The sequence below is a fragment of the Lathamus discolor genome, chromosome 4 (assembly GCF_037157495.1).
Source record: "Lathamus discolor isolate bLatDis1 chromosome 4, bLatDis1.hap1, whole genome shotgun sequence".
NCBI lineage: Eukaryota > Metazoa > Chordata > Aves > Psittaciformes > Psittacidae > Lathamus > Lathamus discolor.
Window position 1 is genome coordinate 117,318,671 of NC_088887.1, and position 15,749 is coordinate 117,334,419.

General features: G+C 40.5%; 1 protein-coding gene across 6 annotated transcripts in view; it reads right to left on the reverse strand.

The window, feature by feature from the left end:
- Positions 1 to 15,607, reverse strand: part of CEP295 (centrosomal protein 295) — a 41,301-nt gene extending 25,694 nt beyond the window's left edge. For 3 of the 6 annotated variants that reach the window (XM_065678761.1, XM_065678764.1, XM_065678766.1), the window contains exons 1-10: positions 15,542 to 15,607; positions 13,264 to 13,397; positions 11,355 to 11,555; positions 10,033 to 10,157; positions 9,052 to 9,145; positions 4,721 to 4,834; positions 3,235 to 3,375; positions 2,277 to 2,460; positions 1,228 to 1,401; positions 71 to 295 (exon numbers count right to left, since the gene is read on the reverse strand). In XM_065678761.1, the coding sequence (XP_065534833.1) occupies positions 71 to 295; positions 1,228 to 1,401; positions 2,277 to 2,460; positions 3,235 to 3,375; positions 4,721 to 4,834; positions 9,052 to 9,145; positions 10,033 to 10,157; positions 11,355 to 11,555; positions 13,264 to 13,371 (1,366 nt within the window). In that variant the 5' untranslated portion in view covers positions 13,372 to 13,397; positions 15,542 to 15,607. Of the gene's footprint in view, positions 1 to 70; positions 296 to 1,227; positions 1,402 to 2,276; positions 2,461 to 3,234; positions 3,376 to 4,720; positions 4,835 to 9,051; positions 9,146 to 10,032; positions 10,158 to 11,354; positions 11,556 to 13,263; positions 13,398 to 15,125; positions 15,145 to 15,476 lie in introns of those variants that run through there. The other 3 variants (XM_065678763.1, XM_065678765.1, XM_065678762.1) reach the window with 3 other exon arrangements.
- Positions 15,608 to 15,749: the final 142 nt, after the last annotated feature.

Consider the following 15,749-nt stretch of genomic DNA (forward strand, 5'->3'; position numbering starts at 1 on the left):
TAACTGTAATTGCAATCTTCCAAATCTTTTTGCTCCTACACAAATTTTGCTGCAAGTATGTATTACATACCTCTGGCTTCACAAACTACATTTTTCTGTTGCTCGTAGTTCAGTTCGGAATCGCACAATGGTTTCTCTTCACTAGCAATTGTGCCTGATTCAATAGTCTCAACTTCACTTTGAGTATCTTTTTCACTTTTTGATGTCCACTCCTCTTTTTGGCTTCTAATCTTATTCAGCAACCTCTTTAAGGCAAGTTTTGACTGAAGTTGGCGAGTTTTTGCTTCTTCACGATCTATAAAGAATATATGCTGTTGAGAGTTTTGGGTAATGCGTATCTCTACATCATAAAAAAAAAAAACCTCTTTTTTTTGGTTGTTTTTAATTGCTTGCATAGTTGGACAAATAGCTTCATGTTATGAAGTTCAAAAGTTTAACAGTATTTTCTCTTACCTGCAAGAAAGAAGCAGTACTTTGTCTCTGCATGCTATAAAAGGAGGGCTAAGCTAGTTATAGTGTTCCACAGCCAGACTACTAAACATATTGTTGCAGAAATAAGTAGTACCATTCCCCTGCCACCCTCCACCTAGATGCTGCTGCCCTCTCCTTTGTATTGGCACAATGCAACACCAAGAAATAGCCTGTGCCACCAAAGGGATGTGGTAGAAACACTTGGCCAAACAGCAAAGTTCACCAACGCATTTTGTGTTTGTATTGCGTTACCCTGTACATGCCACAAGAGTTCATGCACACACGTACCCGCTGCACACCTACTCACAACATGGATCAACTCAATCACAAACCTGGACATAAAAGACATACAACAAGCTGACTTGCATACAAAGCCAAGCTTTAACTTTGAAATATTTCAAAACACAAAATGAAAACTGTTGAAGTTCCCATACCAGCATCACCCAATGATTTACGCTAATTATACAGGGATAGTTCTGGCTAACAATTTACTTCTTACAATTAAAAGTTATTCTTGGTATACCAATAAACTGAAGAATATTAGAAAAACAAGTCATATTGTTAAATTCATAATCATAAAAGCGTCTGTGGTAAATTTCATAAACCACTGAATACTGAAATACTTCACAAGCTTCAAGGAATGTACTACAGACATTTTAGTTAATACTACAATTAATTTATTTGATATATTAAAACTAAGTATCCTCTCTTCTACTATAAAGCCAAAAGTTTAAACTTAAAGTTTAAGAGGTTTACCTTCTGATTCACTGAGGACCTTCTCTTCTGGCTGAGTGTCACAGGCAGATTCTGGTTGAGTGTCACAAGCTGATTCTTGCTCCAGAGAAATATCAAGGTCATTATCTTGAGCTCTATCAGAAGGGGCTGGCAGAGGTTGTGGTTCAAACTGCAAAATGAGGTCTTCTTTCATTTCTAATGAAAAGATCACAACATAAAACCACTAGTTGGAATAAAATGCCAACAGCATTGCAAATCCCTAGAAGTTCAAATAACAATTAGCTTCTTTCACAACAGATTTAATTCAATTATCTCTTTTTTTCAAAATAGAAGATTCAAGACTGTTTAGATCATTGGTTATCCATTCATTCACAAATTCTACAGGCTTTTCCACCAGAATACGTAACGTCTTTCAAAATAAAGGTGTTTGTGATAAAAGGATCATCTTTACACAGAAAGCAGCACACAAGAACAATTACACACAGGAGGATGCCAATAGCTTTGTCAGGGAAAAGATACACTCTGTCCTAGCTGCTCACATGGCTATTGCAGCATGGTCTGGGTGTGAAATCCTAAAGATTAGCTAACAGGAGTTCTCCCATGATCTGAGGGGGTTACTGCCTATAAGGGGTGTGGGACACATGGGAAGATCCTCTTGAGCTTATATGCTTATTATAAACATTTAGGGGAGGAACCAAAGGCAGGGAAAGGATCAAGTTAGTTTGGGGAGGAACAAGTGTGAGGAAAAGTATCAGAATACAGGAATACAAGAGCCTGGTCAGTACACGTGCATGTCCCTGCGCTGTGCCTGGAAGCCTGTGCCATCTTCTCATTAAATCCATTTCTAGCTGTTTTCCAGGGCGAGAAGTCCTCTATTTTGTATGCATGTGTGCATATGGGTATATAAGGGCTTGTGTGGCCAGCTGGGTGTATGCATACTGAAAGCCTGTTTGTGTGTGTGCCTACTGTGAATACACACACAGCCTTGCTACCAGCTGGGAACCAGCCAGCCACAGCATCCTCTCCTCCCCTGGGCTACTGGATTCAGCAGCCTCCAATAGATTACTTACTCCTGTCTTCACTACACATATCTTCAAATGCAAACTCCAACTCTCTCTGCCGTTCTTCTTTTATTTCCATGCGTTTGTACGGAGGCACAAAAAGCTGAGGTGGCATCTGTGCTACAATCTGTCTTCTGCGCATCCGATCCATGTTCTGCATTTGCTCAAGTTCTTTCAGTAGTCTTTCCCTGTCCTTCAAATATAAAGGAAAACAAACTCTTAGTGTTCACGTTCAAACAACCATACGTCAGGACTGATGGAACACTTCCGCTTGGTTACTATGAAGTTAGTTTCATCCTTAATTTAAAATTATTTTTATTCCAGGGAGATTCCTCGGAAGAAGGCTGTATCTGACCTTTAAACACACACATCAAGTACAAAGCAGGAAGCTTTAGCTATCTCTAGCCTCCAAAAATACTTGTGAAGGTAACACAACAATACAACAAATTTCAAAGCATACCTCTGAGTACAAAGACCTTTTTCAGCAGTTCAGTTTTTACTGCTTAGAGGAAACAACTTCAGTCATTCCAGACTTCTACACTAACAGAACATCAATCTAAGTAAAACAAACTCTGAAAAGCTTTCCAAAAATAAAACCAAACTGCTGCCTTCTTAATAATAAACTACTTTTTTCCCCAAAAAGCACAGTATAACCAATTCCAACTAAAGCTTATGTGGAAAAGTAGAACTCATCACCTATTAAAATAAGTTTAACTTGATTATTACCAACTGGCTAAGGGCTGTCAAACATGAAGATAACAATAATTAAAGCATGTTCTTTCATTCTGCCTCTTTCCAGATAGCCAAACTAGGCAGAGTTTGATTGCATTTTTAACACATTCTGAACACTCCATTTAGCCCATCAATTTGCCTCTTGTAATTGTAACTCCTTTGCTAATCACCTACATACAGTTTACTTAACACTGGTCATTCTGACATTAAAAACACGCACAACTACTTCACCTACCTGAGCCAAATGGACCTTCTTCAAGGCGTGACTCCCTCGGACATGCGCCTTTTCAAGCTGCTCTCTTCTCTCCCTTTCTGTCTCCCTATGCAGTTCCTCTAAACGTTTTTCTTCTTCTTCAGCAGCTGACCGAGCATCTGGCTGGCAGTCAATCAATAGTTTAGTGCATGAAGTTCTTTGAATAGTTTTAAAGCACATGTAACAATAAATAAGGGAATAATCCTGCAGCAAAAGCACTTTAAAAGAGACACAGAATGCCATATGAACACCCTGGAAGATTTATAGTTCTTGATTGCAAGCAGGACCAAACTAGTTTTTAGCCTTCGGAAAAAATGTGTGTTTACGCAAGTGTAGGTGTCAGAGTGCTCTAGTTTCAAGCTGTACTAGGGACGATCATCTGTATGATCTGTTATAACAGAGTGGCTATTTTTCCTACATTACAAGGTAAAAATCAATAAAATGGTTCATATTACAGACTGACTACTTCTGTCCTCATGGATTTATTTTAAACAAGGTGAGGAGGGAGCAGGAATCCAGAAGCATTTAAATTCCTTTCTGGGAAACCAGAAACATCTGAAATGTTTTACATAAGAAAAACCTTACTAAGACATGACAATTAAACTTACTTAAGTAAGAAAAAAAAGTCATTGCACATAAATATGGCCACAAAAATTACCATTTTAGATTTTTCCATGACAGAGCTGAGCAAACTACAGTGTCTCTTCTAAGTCTTTGTGTCTAGTCCTTCAAATGTTAGGAAAACCTAAAACTGCATGAATGCACTTAAGAAAATACTCACAAAACCAAATTTATTGAGAGTCCTGATCCAGAACAGGCACTCGGACTGTGGTCTCACACTAAGAATAAGCCAAACTGTTGTTTTGTTCACTTTTAAACAGTATTGCCTTAATTCAAAAATCACTTCTAAAAGCTAAGCTCTTGCTCCATCTCTTGCTTTTCCAGCTCCTCCCCTTCTTCTGATCTAACTTTGGCCTTTGTTTGAGTCTATTACAAACTTCAGCAAACTTTCCCATTTGGCATCGTTCTTTTTGCCCAGTTAGACTTCTGCCAGTTTGGCAAGTCAAAATCATTGACTGCATGAACAGATGAACACAAATACAATGTAAAACTGGGAGTACATAGCTAAAAAGAGAGAAAAAGCAGGGCTACTGTAACTATTAATTTAGCATAAGCCACAAAGCAGATTTGGGTGTCCAATGTTAGGCCAGTCTGGTGAACTGACCTCCTTACAGGTCTGCTCATGTGGGACTGTCATACATGATCCCACGAGTGACTGAGCACACAAAAGGTCTTACAAAGTTTCCCCATCTCAGATTCTGACCAGTAAATTTTGACATGGCTGCTTTATACAAGTGCATATTTTTCAACCTGTTCTAGAAGACTGAGTTGCTGATATCCAGACACTGTGTGCAATATCAAGAAAGATCTATGGAAGGATGTATCACAGACACTTGGAGTTAATCACCTGCTCTTCATCCACTTCTCTGTCCACATAAGGTTCAGAAATATGGTAACGTGTAACAGAAAAGTTGTCAGCACTGCAGGGCTTCACTGCAGGAGCCTTTTTCACTTCAAAATTCTAGGAAGAAAAGTACAAGTACAGCTGCATCAAAGAACAGCATCACTAGCAAAGCAACTGAACAGAACATAAATGATCTGTAGCCTTATATCAGTATTAAAAGAAAGCCACCCCCCCCCAAATTCTTTCCTGAATTCTCTTCTGAAAATATCTGTGTTTAAAACTTTACATACATTTAATAACTAATAAAAGACATCAGCACAAGGCAGATCCAGAGGGCTTAGTAACTGAGAGCATCTAACTGCCTAATGCAATGTGCTCTTGTGGCCAAGAAGGCAAATGGCATCTTAGGGTGCATTAGAAAGGGAGTGGTTAGTAGGTCAAGAGAGGTTCTCCTCCCCCTCTACTCAGCCTTGGTGAGGCCGCATCTGGAATATTGCGTCCAGTTCTGGGCCCCTCTGTTCAAGAAGGACAGGGAATTGCTTGAAGGAGTCCAGCGCAGAGCCACAAAGATGATTAAGGGAGTGGAACATCTCCCTTATGAGGAGAGACTGAGGGAGCTGGGTCTCTTTAGCTTGCAAAAGAGGAGACTGAGGGGTGACCTCATCAATGTTTACAAATATGTAAAGGGTAGGTGTCAGGATGATGGAGCTAGGCTTTTTTCAGTGATATCCAGTGATAGGACAAGGGGCAATGGGTGTAAACTGGAACATAGGAAGTTCCACGTTAACATCAGGAAGAACTTCTTTACTGTAAGAGTGACAGAGCACTGGAACAGGTTGCCCAGGGGGGTTGTGGAGTCTCCTACACTGGAGATATTCAAGGCCCGCCTGGACAAGTTCCTGTGTGATGTACTGTAGGTTACCCTGCTCTTGCAGGGGGGTTGGACTAGATGATCTTTTTAGGTCCCTTCCAACCCTTGGGATTCTGTGATTCTGTGATTCTGTAATGCAAGCTCCTTCACAAAAACTGACATTCAAGAGCTCTACCTTAATGTTTCAAAATCATTACCTTACTTTAAAAGCACTTGTGTTTAATGACCTAATACAAAGCCCACTTACAACAGCTGTCACACTCACCTAAAGCAGGGCAACCACAGACACAATATAGTTATATCTGACAGCAAAATAATACTTCTCAAATACTTTCTTTACAAAACTCAGAACTATTCTGTCCCACTTGTTAGCTGACAAGAGAAATCAGCATTTTCCATTAACTTCACTGAAAAGTATCTATTTAGATAATACAACGTTTTGTTGTTTTGGGTTTGTTTGCTTTTTAAAGTTTTGGGTACACTATCACATTCCAACTCTTGTGCTAAAGAGTTGGAATAGGGAGCAACCCGACCCTTCCTCTCCTTTGGCTCAGCCTGAAGTTCTCCGGTAAGGTAGCTAGGTTAGGAAGCAGTACGCTGTAGGAGCTGCCTTTGTGCTTCGAACATCTCCTCGATTTATTTTCTCCCAGCTTCCTCTTCCCTAGACTTTCTCCTTAAAAAAGCATTCTTACATTAACTAAATCAGCAAGCTTCATAGCCTGAGGGGCTTGAAGCCAACATGACTGTAAACAAATCCACACATACATAGAGCAGCATTAAGTCTCAGGAATCTTCTTTCTATGCAAGATGAGGCACTTCAAATCTCAGCATTCCAAATTTCAGCATTGATTATCTCTTGTTATTTTAGAAAGACTGTACAGAGTCAAGTCTTTAAATTAAGAATTCTATGATATGCAACTAAGCTTTAGCCTTACCAACAGAACATCAGTAGCTTATTTTATGGTTCTTAAGCAAATGCATGCAATTCTAGTAGGAAAGAAAAAAAAGATATGTACAAATAAAAGCAAACCATCAAGACTTTCATTTGTATAAAATGCTATTTTAAAAATTGCTAACTTTCTTAATATGTCATAGTAATTTAACAGATCAAAATTAACATAAATGCTTGCAGATACTGATTACAGCTCTTAAAACAGACAAGTCCCCTGGCTAAACCTCATTAGCCAGATCACCAACTGCCTGACCTATACTGTGTTATTTTCTGAACGTGTAATTAAACCTCAGCCTTCTGAACTATTAAATAAAATATGAAACTAACAAATCAGTAATTAATAACTACAACTGCATCTCCAGATTTCTATTCAAGAGCTGGGAAGATGCAAGAATTACACTGGAGGCTGAAAAAATAATACTTGTAACATAACCCTGCTCTTGCAGGGGGGTTGGACTAGATGATCTTTTTAGGTCCCTTCCAACCCTTGGGATTCTGTGATTCTGTGATTCTGTGACACCTCATGGGGGAACACTGCAGTTAAGAAGTCATCCACACTTCCATCAAGAGGTTTGTTAAGTGTCCCTCCTCCAAGAAAAGTAAATCTTTCTATGCTAAAATCTGGCAAAACTGGAGCAGCAATGTCTCATGAAATGAAAAATAGCAATTCTTACAAAGATTACAGTAAGATTTTGGGGTTGCATTTCCAATACATATAAATGTTATAAATCATAGAAAAAATTAAGTTCATAAAAAGTCTGTGACACTTGTCACGAAATTGGCGTTTACAGTTTAACTTCAATTAAGTAACTCAACAGTTGGGCTAACTAAATAAGGCCTTAATTCCTAAAAGCCGTTTTTCTCAGAATTTAAGTTACAGCAAGATATCTAGAGGAAAAAAACTTCTTTTGTAAAGTAACAATAACTGCAGTATATTAAGAAAATGTTCCTTATGTTGTAAGTAACAACACTGTCTGAGCTCCATTTTATGAAATTTTATTCAATTGTTATTGCAACAGAGCATCAGATTATAACTATGTTTAATAACCTCTTTATGTAAATTGATTCAAGAAAATAAGCATGCTTATGCAGATGACCTTGTAATTTGCTGTAATTCACAGGATTTAAAGTTAAGCAATTCAAATTCAGTGCCTTTTGAGTCATGCATTTACGAGACAAAGCCCCAGATTTCCCCCCCTCCCCCTTAAAATTGACAGTTAACATCTTTTGTTTTCTCTCCATATACAGAACTGGGAATAAGCCACAGCTCTAATCATCTCTGATCTTTTAATTACTTCCCATTTACCCCATGCAGTACACGATACCCAGTTACTCTTCCAAGAAAATAACTTCATTCTTCACCCTGTGCCCTTCCAGCAACATATGCCTATGACAAAAGGATTAAAATCCTTACAGATATGAAAACTAGGAAAAAGGCTCCAATTCAGCTAGTCTTTACATGAATCACATTGACATGCTGTGCTACATTTAAACAATGCAATCTTTCTTCAACAAAAATCTAACATGTCTGTAGAACTGTTGATTTGCCATTATCGAAGCATGAATTCATTAAAAGCAAGCCCAGGTATTGTAGAAACTTCAGCTGTTTGCACTCTTAAACCCAGCTAAAATCATGTTTGCTGAGAAGGTGAGTAAACAATGTGTTCATGGTTGGAAATGAGTTACATTGTAGACTTTCAGGAAAGGAAGTTATGATTGTGCAATACTTTGTCCTGGGTTCAGCCTTAACAGTCATTTTTCTCCTTCTTAGTAGCTGGTGTAGTGCTGGTTTTGACTTTAGTCTGAGAACAACGTTGGTAACACACCAATGTTTTAGTTGTTGCTAAGTAACATTTACCCCAATCAAGGACTTTTCAGTCATGCTCTGACAGTGAGGAAGGGCACAAGAAGCTGGGAGGAAGCAGAGACAGGACACCTGACCCAAACTAGCCAGGTACTGACCCAGACCTGTCATCTAACACAATCACAAATGCACCAGAACCTGGAGAAACCTGAACAAAGTCTTCTTGCTTGCCCTGGTCAAAAAACAGACTGAGAAGGAAATTCTACATTTTAAAATGGAAAGAGAGATGCATTACTGAGATTATTAGACAAAAAGTATTATATAGTACTGTCTTTTTATCTGTTACATCATCTAGAATGTTGAGGTGGTTTGTCCATGCTGAGAAAGATCACTGTAGAGTTTAGCACTACTGTGGCTATTAAATAAAAATGAAATCATGATAAAGTTTAAATGATGTATTAACCACAAAAATAGGATCTCAGAAGACAAGAAATAAAAATCCACACATAACAAGAGAACAGAACTAAACCAATACCAAAGCTTGGTAGTAAGAAGTCTACTAATACATAAGTTCGTAATTTTCTTGGGTTTTGCTGAGCCACTCTCATATGTATGCAAACAGCAATCCTGGATATCAAAGCAATAAATAATCATTACATTCTATGGTATCCTGAAATTGTGATCTCTATGGAATCATGGATACATACCTCAAGAGGATGTGGTGGAGGAGGTGGCAGGCTTGCAATTTTGGCTGCTCTTTGTCTTTCTACTTCCAGAGCATGTTTACGTGCATTTGTTCGTCTTGGGGAGGAAAAAAAAAATAAAAATCAGAGAACACATCCCCACCCAAAAAGAAAGGGTGAGAAGAAAAGAAAGAAGGAAAATAATTCAAGCAACAATGACAGCAAATGACTGTGCAAAATAAAAGGCAAACCTAAAAATAAACAGATTCAGCTGTACTTGAATGCTTGGGAGATGGGAATGGGCAAGCACACTGGAAAGTCAACAGAATTTGCGCTGAAAGGCAGCACTGGAAAACTAATCTATTGCAGCAATGCAAAAATGTTAACACACACAAGCTTCTAAAGAACAAAGATAAATCCCTGCCTTTCACTGTGGTTTTCAGGAAGCACTGCAGCACTTCAACATACTTTAATTACTCAAGTGTGGACAAAAGGAAGTATTTAATCAATAGGTCTCAGCTCTTACCTCAAGCACAACTGTCCCCAAGACTACACAGTTCATTTTCCATGCCAGCCCAAGTTTGGTTCAATCTGTTTAAACTCAAGCAAACTAAAAGACCCTAACCCTCCCAAAACCACCAAACACGATAAGAAGGAAGACCATGACAAATGCACTAAGTCCTTTTTTCAGGCAAGTAACTCTCCATCAGGCACTGGCCTGAGAATATTGCATTTTGTATGTCACTGAATAGCTGGCAGCCAACAATCTCGACTGAAAACAGCAACAGAAAAATGAAAGGCCCCTGTTCCTTGAGAGCCTGCAAGGCCAGCTTGTTCTTCAAACTAGTTCTTATTAAAACCCACAAGCTCTGGCCACCAGCATTAATTCTCTAACCCATACAATTTCAAGACTCAAAAAGCTCAACACAAGAAGCACGTCTGCCTTTCACCTTGGGACATTGTAAAATGCACTCTGTACTTAATGAAACCAGAGTTACTGCATACCGGGCTTGCTCACGAAGTAAGTTTTCTTTTTGGTACTTCTGCTCTTTCAAGGCTTCCCTGTGCCTCTTCTCTGCTCGTTGTCTCCTTTCCTCTGCTTGTTTTGCCAGAGCTTCTAAGTCAGGTTCCTTAACAATAAAACATCACAAGCACTTAATATGGGGTTTTACTCCTCAAACTATCAGTGTGATATTTCAAATTAAATTCTGCTGTAAGAATCACAAGCTCAAAATCACTTTCTACAGTATTAGAGCAAAAATACCCTAAATAATAGCTTTTCCTTCTCTGCTATCTTTATTCTCTTTTCTACCACCAACAGCAGCAAATTCACCACATTCTTCAGCCAATGTAACCAAGTATTAACGTGGAAACCTCAGCTTTTCTCTGCATCTCTGGTGAAGAGGGTAATATACTTACCCATTTTAGCAAATGCTGTACAACAGAAAACATGTTACTACCTTTCAGTCAAAAACTACAACTGTGTCTCACCAGAAACATTTATGATTAGTTCTCTGTTCCTATGGCATTGGTACCACAGTTTTCCACACTCATCCCTCCTAGCATCAGAAAGGAGTTTTCAAAAGAGCTGATTTAGGGACACTGAAGTATGGAAAGGTATAATGCTATTTGACCTGTGTTAAAAGCTCGATTAATTCAACAAGTAAGCTAGCCTGCAAAATCCATGCAAGAAATCTGTAGCACTGATTTCTATAAACCTGGCTCAGTGTCAGATCTGTGGAAAATTTCTACCTAACAATCTCAGTGATCTCTCAAAGACAGCCTACATGAGTTACAGGATTTTAAAGGAAGCGTAAATACATTATAGGTGCAAAATTAAGAAGTGAACCGGTTGACAGGCAAAGGCCTCAGAAGCCCTTTCCAAGACTTTCCAAGTCACTTGAGCAGTGAATAAAAAAAAAAGGGAAAAAAAAAACAGGTGTATTTTCCTAAGCACAGAAAATATACCGTTACATGGTAAAGAAACAAAGTTATATGGCTGACATACTTGAGACAATGATTCACCATGTGCAATGTAGTCAAATACAAATATACATTATCATATATATGTACAATCTACCATAAATAACTGGAAGAGTCTGCATAGCAAAGCTTCAGCAAATGCGCCTGCCAGACCATTTAAATCTTGGTCTTGCAGAATGATACCTGCAAAAAAAGAACATAAACATTTCCAAGAAGCTTCTATTCTTCAAAGCTGCCAGTTTGAGTATTAGGGCCTCAAGATAAAGAATATAAAAACCTGCAATCTTGGTATTTCTAGAGCATCCAGAATTTCTCTGACAATACTATTAAGCTGTTTCACTTACATTTTCCTTGGCTTGTCGGTGACCCTCACCAATTGCCCTTAGGCTTGATAAATAAAATTCTTCTAAGGCTTTCATCTTTTCATCCTGTGCTTTCTGCCACTCGGCTCTCAGTGCTTCCTCTAACTGATGGAGTTGTTCTTCTCTCCGCTGCTTTACCTTCTGTCTTATCTGCAAGGCGATATACTTTTGTTGCTCTCTAACCTGCAGAAATACCATTTATGTTTTGTCAGCAACTTACTTTTTGCTGCAAGTCTTTCCACAACATACTCTACCCTCTTTTCAGCTTTCCATCTAATCTACTATTCCATTGACAATCTGTCCAGAAAATACTTTAAAGTTGCTGTTACCTTTTCCCAAACTTTGTATGTTAAATAATAAACTTCATCATAGTTAAATGTTTCTGTCAAAGCCCAAAGGCAACATACAACTGATAAATAAAATGCAAAAACTGCTTGAAATACCCTTCTCCCCAAAAAAACCCCACATTAATTTATTAAAGACTTCTATTACAATGCAACACATAAAAAAGCCCAAGAAGGGTGAAAGATTAGTACACAGTAAACATCTTTAAGATGTATCTTTTGAGGACATGAAAGACCAGAACAGCTTGTGTGAGACAAAGCAGAGAAAGGCTAAGAAAAGAGTAAGAGAAATGGAGAAATAGCCCTGCGGTGTAAAGGCAGGACAGCAGAACAGAAACAGTAAAAAGATGAGATGAACAGGCATGTTCTTCAGAACATAGAAGTACTCTGCTCAGACATGCTAAAAGGAGCTATACCTAAAGCATTTTGAGCTATGACATACTGTAGCAATTCAGTTCATCTAGAGGAAAGCTCTGAAGTTCCGTATTACCAGCTGTTGTCTTACTGCTTCTGTGCGATCACTGTGAAAACTCCTGGAACACTGTAGGAGGTGGCACACAAGTGACACACCAGCAGCAGAGAGACAACTGCATGTTCACAGCCAAATAAAAATGGTGGATACTGGGAAGCTAGTAGAGAAGAAGAAATTCCGGAACATTTGTTCCAGCAAATCTAACAAATAGACATTTCATGAGCAAAATATGCACTTAGTAGTAAATAAACATGAGAAAAACAAAAGTTACTCACAAACTAAACAGAAATCTAACATACAATATTGGGGGTGGGACTGCCTGGAAAGCTGTCACAGAGAAAAAGTTCTTGAGGATGTTGGACAGGTGTGTGCCCAGGAAGCTAAGGCGGCCAATGGCATCCTGGCCTGTATCAGCACTAGTGCAGCCAGGAGGGCCAGGGCAATGATTGTCCGCCTGTACTGGGCACTGGTGAGGCTGCATCTTGAATCCTGTGTTCAGTTACGGGCACCTCACACTGAGGTGCTGGAGTTTGTTCAGAGAAGGGCAACAAAGCTGGTGAAGGGTCTGGAGCAGCTGAGGAAACATAGGTTGTTCAGCCTGGAGAAAAGGAGGCTCAGGGGAGCTCTTACTGCTCAATTACAGCTACCTGAAAGGAGGTTGTAGCGAGGTGGGTGCTGGTCCCTTATCCCAAGTAACAAGCGATAGGACAAGAAGCAATGGCCTCAGGCAGTGCCACAGGAGGTTTAGACTGGAGATCGGGAAAAGTTTCTTCACTGAAATGGTTATCAAGCATTGGAACAGGCTGCCCAGGGAAGCAGTGGTGTTACCATCCCTGGAGGTATTTGAAAGACATAGATGTGGCACTTATGAAAATGATTTAGTGGTGGACTTGGCAGTGCTGGGTTAACGGTTGGACTGCATGATCTTAAAGGTTTTTTCCAACCTAAATGATCCTACGATTCTAGAATATTACAACCATGAGATTTAGTTTACATGAAATAAAATTTTCAGTTCATTTTCCTAAATTATCTGTTACATCACTAAATAAAATAACATGCAAAACCACAGACGCACCTGCTGCAGCCTCAGCTTTCTTCTCCTTTCATATTCTTCTTTCAACAGCATGGTTTCTTCATTAGGACTAAGCCTCAATTGCCCAACTTTTGCAACTTTCCTCTTCATTTTTGGAAACGCTGAATAATCAGCTTCTGAGAGAACATGAAGACCAAAAATAGTGCATGAATTATATATATAAACCAGGCTAAAAAAAAACCACACCCCAAACCAATATTGTCATCATCTTACAAATCTATCACAGTCTCTAAGAGCATGAGCTACAACTATTCAAGTCTGTTTCAAATGTACTCAATGACATTGGCACTGTCTTTGTCACAGTCACAAACGTACTGCTTTTGATTATTATGCCAGACAGCAAACTGCAAGAGCTTTACATTCTCATTCTACACAGTGGACCTGACAGGTAAAACTGCAAAGGGAATACTGAACACCATCCAACACGTGAGAAGATTAAACCAAACAAGAAAAAACCCAGCAGAAAGCTATCACACAGGAAAGCAGGGTGGGCACACGCATGATTCGTACTGAAATGTTCTCATGGCAGTTGTAAGATACTGTGTTTGTTGACGTTTTCTACCTTGAAGATGTGAAACTCCACCAACAGTCTGCATGACAAGCATTTCACTAGAACAACACTAAAAACTGTAACTGAAGTTTTCTTAAGCAACTGTTTCAAACACTGTTTCCCTGTAAATTTTGCTGTGGAACCAGGATCTAATGGTTCAAGGAGAAATCAAAAATGCTTTTTCAGCCTGATAAACAGCCTAGTCCAAATTTCCTCCCTTCCCTCAAGAATCTATCTGATGTTTTAATATGCATATCCCTGAAAATACTGTCCCAAAACAAAGCAGCAAAACTTTCAAAAGTCACTGTTCCGTTCTGAAAATCATATGATTTTTTCAGTTCTGAAAAGCTTATGAACAAAAATGAACAATTCACATAGCCCTAAGAATTTAACCAACATGTTACACTTGGAAAGAGTTCTCTTCAGTATATGAATTAAAACAAACAAATCTCACAAACACATTCTAAAGAAATCAGGTCAGTTGTAAAATCAAAATAATTATCACTGACTGGTTTGGGTTGGAAGGGACCTTAAAGCTCATCCAGTTCCAACCCCTTGCAATGTGCAGGGACACCTTCCACTAGAGCAGGTTGCTCCAAGCCCTGTTCAACCTGGCCTTGAACACTGCCAGGGATGGGACAGCCACAGCTTCTCTGGGCACCCTGTGCCAGTGCCTCAGCACCCTCACAGGGAAGGGCTTCTTCTTTATGTCTAATTTAAATCTACCCTCTGTCAGTTCAAAGCCATTCCCTCTTGTCCTGTCACTACCTGTCCTTGTAAAAAGCCCCTCTCCTGATTTATTGTGGCCCCTTTAGGTTTTTGGAAGTTGCTCCCCAGCAGCCTGCCTTTTCTCCCAGCAGCCGGTCTCCCCAGAGCCTTCTCTTCTCCAGGCTGAACAAGCCCAATGCTCTCAGCATGTCTCCACAGGAGAAGTGCTCCAGCCCTCGGAATACCTTTTAATTATCCGCAAGACACTTTCAGTAGAGGGTTATTAAGCCAACGAATCCCAAGTTCATTACAGGATAAACAGGGATAGAACATCATATTTCCTGCTGGCTTTCCCTTATTCAGCTCATTAAGTAGAAAACAGAAGTTTATCAATACACACAGTTAAGGAGCAAATGACCACCTCCCCCCCCCCATAAAGAAAGGAAAAATTTAGAGGATGAACAATACAAAGTCTAGATCTAACAATTAAAAGGATAAAAGCAAAAGCAGGTAACGTAAACGCTACAGTAAAGCAGCCGACATTTGTCCAGATTCAGTTGCAGTACAAAGCCATCAGTAAACGCACAACACGTAAGACTAAGTCAGCCTTTCCCGGGAACTACAGAAGTTCCGTGAGCACCGTTATCGCCTCTCACATTCCTGCCCAGACCAGCTCCCCAGAGCCGGGAAAGGCAGCCCCCGGCCGGGGCGCAGCCCTGAGCCGCCCTCCTCAGGGGAAGTGACCGAGACGGAGCCCTCACGCCCAGCACCTCTGCCCTGGAGGCCCCACCCCGGGGAACCACCGCGGGGCCGCGGCCGCTGGACCAAACCGAGCTGAGGGGGGACTATGCGGGGGGAAGGAGAGGGGAGGGACGGGACGGGACGGGACGGGACGGGACGGGACGGGAAAGGAAGGGACGGGACGGGACGGCCTCACCCAGCCCCGGGAGCGGGGAAGGAACGGCAAGAGCGAGACCCCACGGCGGGGCCGCCCGCACCCACCCGCGCTCCTCACGACCGCCACCAACGACCGCCTCCTGCCGCTGCGTCACCGCCAGCAGCCAATGGCTGCGGCCGCAGCGGGAAACTGAGAGCGCCGCGGCGCGATCAGCCTCTGCACATGCGCAGTGTTACTCTCGACGCTCGCCACCACCAGCCCCAGCGCGCCAGAGCAGCGCACATGCGCACGGGCCGCCCTTCACTGCCTCAC